The following is a 13337-nucleotide window of genomic DNA, read 5'->3' as shown; positions in this document are numbered from 1 at the left end:
GGGGGCGGCGGGAGGCCGTGGCGACGTGAAGTCCCGCGAATTTGGGCCCGGTCCCCACCCCGAGCGAGGGAGGGCCGAAGTCTGTTCCTGTCCTTCCTGATCTGCCAGGCGAAATCGTGATGAGGAATATGTGCGCGATTTGGAGAACTTTGTTGGGGGTGGGGGAGGGGTCCGGGGAGCCGAGGAGAAAGGAACATTTCTTTCGAATGTAGATTTCCAAGCCCCCTTCTCTTCCTTTACATTTTTCCAGATTTAGGAGACTTCAGGAAAGTGGGACAGATAGCATAGAGATGGCAAAGATTTCTTTGGGCCTGGCGAAGTGATGGAATAATTTCTAATTTGGGGAGGAGGCAAAAGTGGTGAAAAAAAGACCACTGGGACGATTTGGGGGCTTTGTTTCTCTGTCTTCCTGGGCGGAGAGATGAGAACTGGCCTGAGGTTTTGGGAGAAGACCATAGGAAGTTACATCCTCATACTCTGTCCCCTCAGCTGTAACCCCATGCTGGTATGGCGGAAGATGAGCCTGATGCTAAAAGCCCCAAGACTGGGGCAAGGGCCCCCCAAAGTGGTGCTGAGGCCGGGGAACCTACCACACTTATTCAAAGACTCCGAGGTACCATTTCGTAAGTACCTGTCACTGCTTCCAAATCTCGGTGCAGACTTCTGGATAGATCCCAGTAGCAATTCACTTCCTCTGGAGATGAGCTGAGTCCAGAGAGAGCAGAGGGCCATTCCTGGTTCTAACCGCAGTGTTTTGTTTTTGTTTTTTTCCTTGCGGTACCCGGGATTGAACTCAGGACCTTTCGCTTGCCAGCACCACTGAGCTAAATCCCCAGCACCTGACAGCAATTCTTGAGGGCCTCCTAAGCATTTTAAACCCCCTCCCCCAGCAGGCCAACAAAGAGATGGGAAAACCTTGTGTGTGACCTCTAGCTTTCTGTTGTCCACAGCAAGGCCGTGCAGAACAAAGTAGAAGGAATCCTGGTAAGCACTTTGGGCAGAGGGCAGTGAAGTGGTGCCGTTGGTAGGGATGGGGGTGGTGGGGTCGAAGTGAGTGAATGGAAGGCTTATGTGGGAGATGCACTGTTGTCAGAAGATAATTGGCTTTGGGTTGGGTGTCAGGAGGATCAAGAGTTCAAGCCCAGCGTAGGCAACTTAGTGAGACCCTGTCTCAAAATTAAAAAGTCAAAAGGGCTGATGATGTAGCTCAGCACAAAGGCCCTGGATTCAGTCCCCAGTACCATGTAAGAAAAAAATCATTCGCTCTGGGACTTGCTCCCAGTTTGAGCTTCTTACTTCATCTCTCTCAGACCTCTGAATAGCAGCCCAGTAGAGCTGGTGGTGATTCCTCTGCCCCCGCTTCCATGGAAGCCCGTAAGGGTCAAACCCTGGGCCTAATGTGTGCTAGGCAAGTGCTCTACTCCTGAGCTCCAGCTCCAGCCTCAAATCATTTTTAAGGTCCATTTCAGTCTGAGAACCTCTACGGTCAGCTGGATTTTGTGGTACAAATCAGAGGATCCTACATTAGATCCTTCCTGACCTTATTATCTCTCCTGCCTCTGTTCCCGCTCACCTCAGCAAGATGTGCAGAAATTCTCAGACAACGACAAGCTGTATCTCTACCTTCAGCTCCCGTCAGGGCCCAGCACTGGAGACAAAAGGTAGGTTTGGTGACAGAGTTTTAGGAATCAGAGGTCCTGAGTCTTAGAGACCATCTCACTGGAGAAGGCCAGGTGAGTAGAAGACTCAACAGCTGTTATCTGCCCTGCCTTGGTTTTGCAGGGAAAGGTAGATTCTGGGTGAACTGACTTGAGCCAACACTATCAAAGTGCTAATCTGAAGAACCAGGACAACTGCCGGGGTCTCAGTGACGCGTGTCCTTTTACTTCCCTTTCAGTGCAGAGCCGAGCACTCTTAGCAGTGAGGAGTACATGTATGCCTACAGGTGGATCCGCAACCACCTAGAAGAGCACACGGACACCTGTCTGCCAAAGCAGAGTGTTTATGACGCCTATCGGTGGGTGAAGCGTTGGGGCCTGGGTTGGTGGGCCTAGCCCCTTCTTCCTGCACAGCTCCTTGCCTTGATAGAGCCTGCGTGTTACTCTGGACTGAATCCAGGGCCTTTGCACTGAGCTATAACTCCAGCCCTTTCTTATTTTTAATATTGCAAGGGGGAAAAAAAATACTGAAATGGGGTCACTAAGTTGCCTACGCTGGGCTTGAACTTGTGATCCTTCTGCCACAGTCTCCCAAGTACTGCGATTCTAGGCGTGCACCACCATGCCCATTGTAGATCCTGTCTTTTTAGAGTTCTCCACGCATGTCCCCTAAGGGTCCTCTGAACCCACCCATAGCCTTCTGTCCTCTCTCTGTGCCCCTCACTCATCAGGAAGTACTGCGAGAGTCTTGCCTGTTGCCGCCCACTCAGTACAGCCAACTTCGGCAAAATCATCCGAGAGATCTTCCCTGACATCAAGGCCCGAAGGCTGGGTGGCCGGGGCCAGTCCAAGTATCCTTGCTTGGAGAGGCGGGGGCTGGAGGACCTGGGGAGGAAACAGGATGCAGAGGGCCAGGAGTGGAGACCGCCCAGCCCAGCTCGGGTTTGGAGAGACCGAATGTTGGCTGCTCCTTAACTTGTGTCAGATACTGCTACAGTGGCATACGAAGGAAGACCTTGGTGTCTATGCCACCCCTCCCTGGACTTGACTTGAAGAGTTCTGAGAGTGTAAGTAGCAACCTCCAGCTCCACTCTCCTCTGGGGTAAAAACCAGAGGTCTGTGAAACATGTTTTGAGGGCTGACACAGTCTAGGTCATTGTGTGTATTCTGTGTGCCTTTCTGTCTATGATGTGGACAAGGCAGAGGCAAAAGAGTTTGTGGGCTTCTAGTTGGGGTGGTCTGAGACTGTTTCGATCTCCAGCCTATTCTCTGCTTAGGGCAATATGGTAGTAGTGGCGGGGGGGTAGTTTGGAGTGTGACTGGACATGTCCTTCCCCCGCCATAGCCGGAAATGGGCCCGGAAGTAACCCCTGCACCTCGGGATGAACTGGTGGAGGCAGCCTGTGCCCTGACCTGTGACTGGGCAGAGCGGATCCTGAAACGGTCCTTCAGCTCCATTGTTGAGGTTGCCCGCTTCCTGCTGCAGCAGCATCTCATCTCTGCCCGGTCTGCACACGCCCATGTGCTAAAGGCCATGGGGCTTGCTGGTGGGTTGATCCTCTTAGTCTGAGAATGCTCAGGCCCTTTCAGCTTTCACACTGGAATCACCCTCTACTCCTGGAGATCCTTCTAAGATACACTTTAGCCCTCTGCTTTCCCTGATTGTCCCGGCAGCCAGGCACTCAGAATTACCTAACTCTGGGCCGGTGATTTAGCTCAGTGGTTCCGCTGCCCACCTCGCAAGTGCAAGGTCCAGAGTTTGATCCCCAATACCAAAAAAAAAAAAAAAAAAAATTTTTTAAAAAAAAAAAAAAAAAAAAAAAAAAACACCAACAAAAAAAGAATTGCCTCTCTCCTCCATTCCTCAGTTTCCCTCACCCTCTCTATTACCGCTCTGTTACCTTTTCCGGCACCTCTGCAGAAGAGGACGAACATGCCCCTCGAGACCGATCATCTAAGTCCAAGAATGGTGTAGAGAACCCAGAGGGGGGAGCCCACAAGAAACCAGAGAGACTGGCCCAGGTAAGCAGCCCCTGGCCACGGGCTTAGTACACCCTCCCACCGGTGAGTCCCTTCCTTCCCCGTCTCTTGTGCCCATTTCTTTGGCTACACCATCTCCAGTGCCTTCCTGGGATCCTCTTTTTTTAGCCTGCCAAGGAGCCGGAATCGCGGGCTGGGGCTAGCCCTGCAGCACGTGGAGAGCGGAAGAAGACTGTCATCGAGAGCTCGGCCCCAGCAGCCAGTAACCCACAGGTTAATGCCCTAGTGGCCCGGCTGCCTCTACTCCTTCCCCGAGCCCCTCGCTCACTCGTTCCGCCGATCCAAGTCGCTTCACCCATCCTGGCCCCGAAGCTTTCTTCAGGCACCCTGAAAGTGGCTACGCTACCTCTGCCCAGTAGGGCTGGGGGACCCCAGGCAGCTGTGCCCATCATTAACATGATCTTACCAACTGTTCCTGCTTTACCGGGGCCGGGCCCGGGGCCAGGACCTGGGCCCGGGCAAGCTTCACCTGGAGGACTGACTCGGCCCCGGGCCGCAGAGAACAGGGAGGTAGGCACAGGTGCTGACCCAGGACCCCATGACAAGGGTGTCAAGAGGACGGCGGAAGTGCCCATGAGTGAGGCCAGTGGCCAGGACCCGCCACCTAAAGCAGCAAAGCAGGACACAGAGGATCCAGCAAGTGATGCCAAAAGAAAACGGGGGCGCCCCCGAAAAAAGTCAGGTGGAAGCGGGGACAGAAATTCTACCCCTGAGAAGTCAGCAGCAGCTATGGACTCTGCCCAGGCCTCAAGGTTACCATGGGAGATCTGGGGCCCAGGAGGGGAAAGCAACTCAGCTGGAGGGGTAGAAAGGCCAGGGCCCTTGCAACAGGCTGAGCAGCGGGCAGTACTTGCCCGGGCTCAGGAGGACGGTGCTGTTTCTAAAGGAGGAAGGGGCCCTAGTTCCCGGCAAGCCAAACAGGCAGAAGATAAAATTCCTCTCATTGCCCCCAAAGTGAGTGTCATCAAGGGCAGCAGAAGCCAAAAGGAAGGTCTTCAGGTGGTAAAGGGAGGGGCAGACACGGCTGCGCAGGGTAATAAAGGCTCAAAGGGGCACGTGCTTCAAAGCTCTTTAAGGCTTGAGTGTAAAGAGCCTAAGATGACACCCCCGTGACGCCAGGTCCTCGGGGTAGCTCCAGGTCCAGGTCCCCGCCGGCGTTTCTGCATTCGCTTCTTCGGCTGTGCCCTCCCTTCCGTGTCCTCTGTACAGACTGAGTCACCCAGCCTTACGTACTGCCTGGTGGCTGCCTCTGACCTTTCCAGCTCAATGCTTTGGCCTCGGTGTAACCAATAAATCCGTAGTAACCTACCCTGGGTTCCTGTGCCCTCCTGTGGGAAGACGGATGGGGTAAGTATGGTGAGTGTATAGGTTAGGGGACTTCTGGTTCTCAGTCACAGAAAGCCTGACTCACAATGGCTCAGGATAAGAAGGATGATTGGCTTATGAATGGGAAAGGCCGCTAGTGCTGGCTCCAGGTGACGCTCGACTCTAGATAACCCGACTGATTTTCTGTCTTCGCTGCTCCACCTAATGTAAAATCATCTTAAACCCGGGCCCCCTCATAGCCGCGAGCACTCCCGGATTACATTTGTCCAATTCTGTACAACCAGGAATCCCAGCAGAAGCCTGAAAATTCACTGTGATTAGGCCAGCCTGAGTCATGTTCACCCCTGACCCCCAGTGTGGCCGGAAGACGGGACGCTAATGTGCTCGTTCTACATCGCGGAGCACCCTTTTGCAGGGAAGGGGGTCAGACTCCTCACAGGCAGATTCCCCAGGTGGAGCCTGGGCGGGATCGGCCACACCTGGAGGTCCGAGCTCCCAGGCTGCTTGGCTGAGATCAGCTCCGCCTGCTTCCTTTCCCGCGGTCTTACGTTTCCCTTACTGCAGCTGCAACTGACCTCTGTCCTCTTCTAGTCTCGAGGAAGGAGAGAGAAGTCATTTTCTTTTCAGGGACTTTCAGCTTAGCTTCGACGAGAGCCCTTTTCCCACCTGCTCTGCAGACACGGAGCTCCTTCCTCTTCCTGTTTCTGAGTTTTCTCTTTCACTCCTGCTTCCCGATCCCCCAGTCTACTGCCTTTCACCACCTAGAGTGAAAAACTTCCTGCCTGGTCATTCCATTAAATTCATCCTGTATCTACTAGATGTCAGTCTCTTGTCATGGATGTGTTGGGACGTAGCCAGGGCTGCGATTTAGGCCAGATGTAGGGAAGGGGGTAGTTGTGGAGTCCATGCGGACCCCGCAGGTGTGTCCTTGGGAGGAGCAATAAATAAACTTCATACTTATTGAGGGCCTACTTTGTCCTCACCTTAGGGTAGCTTATGTCAGGGAATCTTGGCTCTTCCCAAGAAACAGACTTTTCCTTCAGGGTGATGTCATTCATTTGTCCATTTATTTCCACCACCACAGACTTAAAAATTATAATGAAGCCAGGCGTGGTGGCGCACGCCTGGAATCCCAGCACTCAGGAGGCTGAGGCAGGAGGATTGCTGTGAGTTTGAGACCAGCCTGGGCTACACAGTGAGTTCCAGGTCAGTCTCACTACCTAGTGAGACCCTGTCTCTAAAAGTTTAAAAATTAAAAAATAAAATTATAATGTGATAGTTGCTGGAAAGAATATCTAACAAATTATGAAAGATAACGAGCACCTGTGACACATCACTCAACTTACACATTAAAATTAGAAATGCCTTTGAGTTTGTGTTCCTCCTTGCGGCTTCTGAGGTGACCACTGTCTAACTGTTAATGATTTATTTTATATGTGTGTGTGTGTGCGTGTGTGTGTGTTTTAATCATATGTATATGTTCTTTTAAAGTTATTTGGTTTTGCTTGGTTTGGGGGCTTTACAAAAGCTTTAGACTCTACTAGTCCCTTAAAAGTTTGGGGTTTTTTTGCACTTAACCATTGTTTCTAACATTCATTCATGCTGTTGCAATAGCTGTGATTCATTCATTCCCAGGTGTATAGTATTCTGTCAAGTGCATTAAACACCAGTTGTTTGGCCGTTCACCTGTCGATGGATATTTGGGCTGTTTCCAGCTTTTTGCTATTACAAACAATGCTGCTATGAACATTCTTGTACATGTCAGTGCCTTTGTTTTTAGTAAGATTTCTAAGGACGTTTCTGAAATGGTCTGTATACTCATTTGGGAACTGTTTCCTCTTGTCTTATTCTCTGGAAGAGTTTACATCAGAATGAAATGAATTGTTCCTTGAATATCTGGTAAAATTTAACTTGTAAAACCATCTGAGCCTGCTACTTCTTTGTGGGAATCATTTTAACTCTGGTTCGGTTTCTTTATAATTTCAAACGATTTGGGTTTCCTTTGTTCTTCCTCCTTTCTTTGTTTCCTCTTTCCCATCAGTCCTACAGGCTGTACCCAAAACCTTCGCACTGAGCTACACCCTTCATATTTTCAGACACGGTCTTGCTAAATTACTAAGTTGCCCAGGCTGGGATCAAACTTGCTGTCCACTTGCCTCAGCCTCCCAGGGTGTTGGAATTACATATGGGCACCTGCTCGCTACACTTCTCCACACACCCCCAAGTTTTTCTGGGTTATACAGTATTTTCATTACTATTAGCTCTAAAAAAATATTTAAATTATCTTTGAGACTTTTTTGTTATTACGATACTGGGGATTGAACTCAGGGCCTTTGCACTGAGCTACATTCCCAACCCTTTTAAAATCTGAAGCAAGGTCTCCCTGATTCATTAAGTTGCCCAGGCTGGGCTTGAACTTGTGATCCTCCTGCTTCAGCCTCCCAGAATGCTGAGATTACAGGTGTGCACTACCAGACCTGGCTCCCTTTGAGATTTTTTTTGATTCATCAAACAAATTTTTTTTTCTGTTTCATCATGGGCTTCAATCCCAGGCCTTCACACTACCACTGAGTCATATACTTCATGAAAGCGCTTCATCATGAGTTTTTTTGTTCATTGGTTTTTGGTTTTTTGAGACAGTCTCACTATGTAGTTCAGGCTGGCCTTGAATTCAGTGATCCTCCTGCCTCAGCCTCCTGAGTGCTGGGATTACAGGCGTGCACCATCATACTCAGCTGCTCTTGAATTATTCAGAAAAGATTTGGGGGGGTGAGAGACAGGGTGTTAGGATGTAGCCCAGGCTGGTCTTGAATTTGTAGTGACCCTCCTGCCTCAGCCTCTGCAGTCTAGAATTACAGGGCTGCACCACCATGCCTGGCCCTATAACTTCCCAAATGTCTAGACATTTAAAGTTTTTTATCATTTTAATCATTTGTGTAAAGAATATGGTGTCTCTGATATCAATTCTTTGAGATGTGTTGGTAGTATTTTATGTATCTTTAAGTCTAAATCTGTTTTTACTGTTTTGTGCTGATTCGTTCCAGTGGTTGCTTATTTCCTTGTAAATTTTTTATTTTCAGGCTTTAAACTCTTATTTTGTTAAACTAAATCTACAGGAATCTTGAGGGGCTAAACTGGACTCCTTTTCCTCCAGGGAAGATTTGTATTTCCGTCTGCCAGCAGCCCAGGGTACTGACCTGGAACTGTGTCAGCCCCTTCCCGGGTCCGGGTTTCAGCTGGGTATGGAGGTGAACACATAATCTCAGCACTCAGGAGTGAAAGTTAAAGCCCAGCAGAGACTTAGTAAGATTCTCAAAATAAAAAATGACAAGGCTGGGGGTGTAGTTTACTGGGTTCAGTCCCCAGTACACCCCACACACACCAAGTCCAGGTTTAGTGGTTCGGGTGTAGCTCAGTGGCAGCATGCTCGCCTAGTGTGTACTACAAGGCCCTGGTTTAATCAAGGAGACCCCAGTCCTTCACCTTTTCCTTGGCTGGACACAAGCTTTTACCTTCACAGCCCTGACCTTGCCACTGGCACCAGGGCAAACCTCCTTCTTTTACCAAATTTCTATCCAAATTCCTGCTTAATGTATTTTCTCCTAAAATGTCAGAAGTAGGAATTCATTAATGTGGTTGGTTTTGATACTTTCCTTTTTTTTTTTTTTTTTTTTAAGTGCTAGGCACCTGTTAGAAGCAGACTCCCGTACACTCTACCCTCACACGTTCTAGTTGGGCGGGCAGTGAGCAGTGGAGCCCCGGGGAAGCCGGCACAGTGGCAGGACGGGTCAGAGACAGCTTCCCAGCACAGAGGAGTCACAGCCAGCTGGACAAGTCCAACCGTACAGCAAGGACAAAACAACACAAGGCAGGTGGTAAAAAGAGCTACGTCACGAGGCTCTGCTGCTTAAGAACTAAATGCAGGAACATTGGTTTGGGCTGATTTGAGAAGGCCCTGTGGAAAAGGCAGGATTGAGGTAAATCTTTAAAGTGAGGTAAAAAAGAAGAGGTCATTCCAGAAAAAGGGTGTGTGGCTGGGGAGTGGCAGTGCAGCCTGGTAAAGGCAGGTCAGCCAGAAGAGATGGGTATGAATTGTAAGAAATAGAAGAACACCACCGACTACTGATTGAGAAAATGGGTAAGCTGGGTACAGTAGTGCACAACTATAATCCTAGCACTCAGGAAGCTGAAACAGGAGGATCTAGAGTTCAAGCCAGCCTGGGCCACAAAGCAAACTCAAGGCCAGCCCAGACAAAATGAACGGATTAAAGGCACAACATCTGCCTTAGATGATACAGAACTGGAGTGTAAGGAACCAGCCCATATCCATGAAGGACCAGGGCAGAATGTGGACAGACTACAAGTAACAGGCAGATGGGAAAATAAAGCACTGGGGATAGGACAGAGCATCGCAGGAAATACTGTGCTCACCGTAACTGCAGTGGGGAGATCTGTCCATTTACTGTGGGATGCCAGACTAGTGAACCATTTTGAGATTTTCTTGAGTGTTGTGGGTTTTAAAGTAGCCTTATCTACCCTGTTTTTCTCTTTCTTTGTTTTTGTTTTTGAGACAGGATCTTGCTACGCAGCCCAGGCTGGCCTCAAACTTGCTGTGATCTTCCTGCCTCAGCCTCCCAAGGGGCTGGAATTACGGTGTGCAGCACCATGCTCAGTTATGCACCCTGTTTTTAAACTCTAACATGAAACAAATAATTCCTCTATTGTTCAAGCACATTCCAGTTTATTAGATGAAGGACCAAACTAAGAGTTTAGCTTACTGCAGCCCCTACTGTCCTAAATTCCCTGTGGACAAGTGTCCTGTTCCCTACTACCAATGCCTTACCCCATGCCTTTGCTCATTTTAGCCTTACATAAATTTACTAAAATAATCTTTTGCATTAAAGATAAATTCTACATATCCTGTCTGTGGCCCCAGGAAATGAATCTTTTGTTTATTTTTGTGACTTAACAATCAGTTTTCTTTAAAATTGAAAGCAAACGCTGGTGGGGGTGTAGCTCAGTGGCACAGTGCCTGCCCAGCAAGCATGAGGTCCTGAGTTAGATCCCTGGGACCAGAAAAATAAATGCTGCGTTCACAATGGGAGAATTAATGTCATATGTTTGGGTGTTTTTATCTCAGCCGACCTACTTCATCTGGAAACATCCTGCCAATTCCGTCCTATGAGACAAAGCTAATAAGCATTTTATGTAGCAAGATGGACAGATAACCTCAGTATTTCTTTTAAAATGCTTAAAAAATTGAGAGTACTCCCCCACCGTGAGCAAGGCATGAGATTCAGTGCCTAGCACCCCCAAAACAAAAACACCTCAGAATCGCTTCTCGGCCTTTTGGCTAAGATCAAGTGTAGCAAAAAGACCTCAGACATTTGTTTATTGGAAAGAGCACAAATTAGGTTTAAATCTTAGCTTTACCACTTACCATTTGATTTTGAACATTTATGAGTGTTTAGCTAAATTTTTTCAAGTTTTCAAGTTATACATTGTATCTCATTAGTAGGTTCTAAAGTTAACTTAGCAGAATGCAAAACACCATTTTTAAAAAGTGAAATGAAACCAGGCATGATGGTGCACGCCTGTAATCCCAGCACTCGGGAGGCTGAGGCAGGAGGATCACTGTGAGTTTGAGACCAGCCTGGGCTACATAGTGGGTTCCAGGTCAGTGTCAACTACATAGTGAGACCCTGTCTCAAAAAACAAAAACAAAAAACAAAAAGCAAAATGAAATAGAACAAAAAATATCAAACTATAATAGTAGTACATAAAGTAAATATTTCATGTTTACATATTTGTCAGTGACCATACATTTCTTTTTATGAGTTGAAGTAAAATATTTGAAAAGCAGTGACTTAAACTTTCCAAAGCTCAGTTTCCATGAAATGAGTTAAAATCTCTTTCATGGGGCCATAGTGAGGAATAAATGAGGAAATGTCTGTACTTAGACATAGTAGGGGATTCATGTAGTAATTGCTAGCTTCTTTTTAATTTTTCTGGGGGAAAAAGCTCATATCTATAATTTTTAAAAAATTAACTCTTTATAAAAATGTACTAACCATAAATAAAGGTGTTTTAAGCATACCTGGAAATATATTACAACATGAGTCCTCTGGTTCTACTAATTTTTAAATAATAGACTCAGTTCTTTCCCCTATCTGATAAAATTTAACTAAGACAAATAATATTTTCTTACCTGTTCGTGCTTTCCATCATACCTTATGCGTACATCCTTCCCCACCAAGGAGAGGGTTCTTTTTTTTGTTTGTTTTTTTGTTTTTGTATTTTGAGACAGTCTCATCATATAGTTCAGGCTGGCCTTGAATGCATAGTGATCCTCCTGCCTCAGTCTCCTGAGTGCTGGGATCAAAAGTGTGTACAACCACGCCCAGCCAAGGGAGGGTTGAAAAGCACATAGAATAGTTCAGGTTCCCCCAGGGTCATCTGTCTCCAGGTGCCACCATCTACACATGTGCCTCCTGGGATCTTAGAAGTGAGTGATACTTTTTCTATCAAAAGAGTTTTTAAAAATAGGCTCAGGGGCCAGGGATTTAGCTCAGTGGTTCTGCTGCCTGCCTTGCAAGCACAAGGACCCAAGTTCAATCCCCCGTACCAAAAAAAAAAAAAAAAAAAAAAAAAGGTTCAGAAGCTTTTTTACAGGTATGTGTGGTAGCACATACCTGTAATCCCAACACTCTGCAAGGCTGAGGCTACAGGATCACAAGTTCAAGCTCAGCCTGGGCAATTTAGCAATTTACCAAAACCTGTCTCAAAATTTAAAAAGGGCTGGGGATGTAGCTCAGTGTAAAGGCCACCCAGTGCCTGAAAGAAAAAAGAAAGAAAAAGAAGACTTAAAACTGACTGTAGCTATAAAATGTTCACACTTCAATACTAATCAGAGATATTTCTGAAACCTTGTTTTTCTCCATTCAAAAACAGAAGAAAAAAAGAACCATCATATCTCTTTCTATAAAAGGCTAGTCTTTGGAAAAATGTGTGGTTTTTGTTTGTTTGTTCGTTTTGTTTGTTTTTGTTTTTGAGACAAGTTCTCACATTGTAATTCAGGCTGGCCTTGAACTCACTATGTTGCCCAGGCTGGCCTTGAACTTGTGGCAATCCTCCTGCCTCAGCCTCACAAGTGCTGGGATCACAGGCCTGCACCACCACGCCTGCTATTGTATGATATTTTAAACTTTAAACTAAACAGGATCATCGCCTCTTTTTTATCCCCCTTTCCCTCCCTTCATGCCAGTAACCCTCCATCCCAAGAACTCCTTCCAACCTCCACAAAAATCTGTCTCCCTGTTTTCTATAATCTTTTATTTTGCTCTTTAAATGATTTCCACTCTGGGTTTCTCATATAAGAGAAACCATGTGATATTTAACCTTTTATGTCTGATTTATTTCACTTAGTGTTATGGTCTCAAGTTATATTCACTTAAAAATGACTCAAAATTTGCTCTTTTTTGTCACATATATATAAACGTCATGTTCTCTTTATTCATGCATCCTTGGCATACTTCCAAGATTATGAGCTGGGCTGCCATAAACTTGAGTGTGCATGTATCACTGTAATATGATGACTTTAACTCTTTCAGGAAGATGTGCGGAAGAGGTATAGCTGGGTTGAATGGAATTTCTATTTTTAGGTTTTTTTTGTTTTTGTCTTTTTTTTGGCACTGGGGATCCAACTCGGGACCTTGCACTTTTGATGCAGGCAGCGGAACCACTGAGCTAAATCCCCAGCCCTTGTTTTTGTTTGTTTTTTGAGACAGGGTCTCACTACGTAGTTGAGGCTGACTTGGAACTCACTATGTAGCCCAGGCTGGTCTCGAACTCACAGCAATCCTCCTGCCTCAGCCTCCTGAGTGCTGGGATTAAAGGTGTGCGCCACCACGCCCGGCTCTATTTTTAGTTTTTTGCTAGAATCCCCATACTGATTTCCAGAGTGAGGGCTGTCACCGCTTGATACTTGCACGGCAGCTGGCTGGAAGCTGACCGAGTGCTGCTGGTCCTGACAGGTGACTGGTGATTCCCCACGCAGACCTGTACTCATCTTTCATTACAGTGCCCCTGCTTTATCTGCTTGTCCTGTCCTTATGATTGAAGCACACTCCCATTTCTATTCTTCAACATAAAAATTTTGGCCTTCAGGATGCTCTATACTCTCTCCTCTTTTTTATTCTGCTGAATAATACCCAGTATCTCTTCTAAGACCTGGCTCACATTATTTCTAAGGAGACTTCCATTCATTTACTCACCACATACTGAGGGGCTAGGCTGTCTACTTCAATTTAACCA

At 46.9% G+C, this 13337-nt stretch overlaps 1 protein-coding gene and 1 pseudogene across 5 annotated transcripts in view; both read left to right on the top strand.

Annotated features, from left to right (window-relative positions):
* The window catches only part of Rfx5 (regulatory factor X5), a 6658-nt gene extending 514 nt beyond the window's left edge, over positions 1-6144 (top strand). For 2 of the 5 annotated variants that reach the window (XM_010616504.3, XM_010616506.3), the window contains exons 2-10: positions 490-623; positions 951-984; positions 1579-1661; positions 1898-2017; positions 2390-2509; positions 2644-2725; positions 3004-3205; positions 3580-3680; positions 3807-6144. In XM_010616504.3, the coding sequence (XP_010614806.1) occupies positions 508-623; positions 951-984; positions 1579-1661; positions 1898-2017; positions 2390-2509; positions 2644-2725; positions 3004-3205; positions 3580-3680; positions 3807-4811 (1863 nt within the window). In that variant the 5' untranslated portion in view covers positions 490-507 and the 3' untranslated portion in view covers positions 4812-6144. Of the gene's footprint in view, positions 1-6; positions 131-489; positions 624-950; positions 985-1578; positions 1662-1897; positions 2018-2389; positions 2510-2643; positions 2726-3003; positions 3206-3579; positions 3681-3806 lie in introns of those variants that run through there. The other 3 variants (XM_010616505.3, XM_019206382.2, XM_010616507.3) reach the window with 3 other exon arrangements.
* Positions 6145-10357: 4213 nt separating this feature from the next.
* On the top strand, positions 10358-10505 carry LOC117284076 (annotated as a pseudogene).
* The last annotated feature ends 2832 nt before the right edge of the window (positions 10506-13337 follow it).

This window comes from Fukomys damarensis, unplaced genomic scaffold (assembly GCF_012274545.1).
Source record: "Fukomys damarensis isolate Sample0158 unplaced genomic scaffold, DMR_v1.0_HiC HiC_scaffold_33, whole genome shotgun sequence".
Classification (NCBI taxonomy): Eukaryota; Metazoa; Chordata; class Mammalia; order Rodentia; family Bathyergidae; genus Fukomys; species Fukomys damarensis.
The sequence above is the reverse complement of the archived record's forward strand: the minus strand, read 5'-3'. Positions and strand labels throughout refer to the sequence as shown.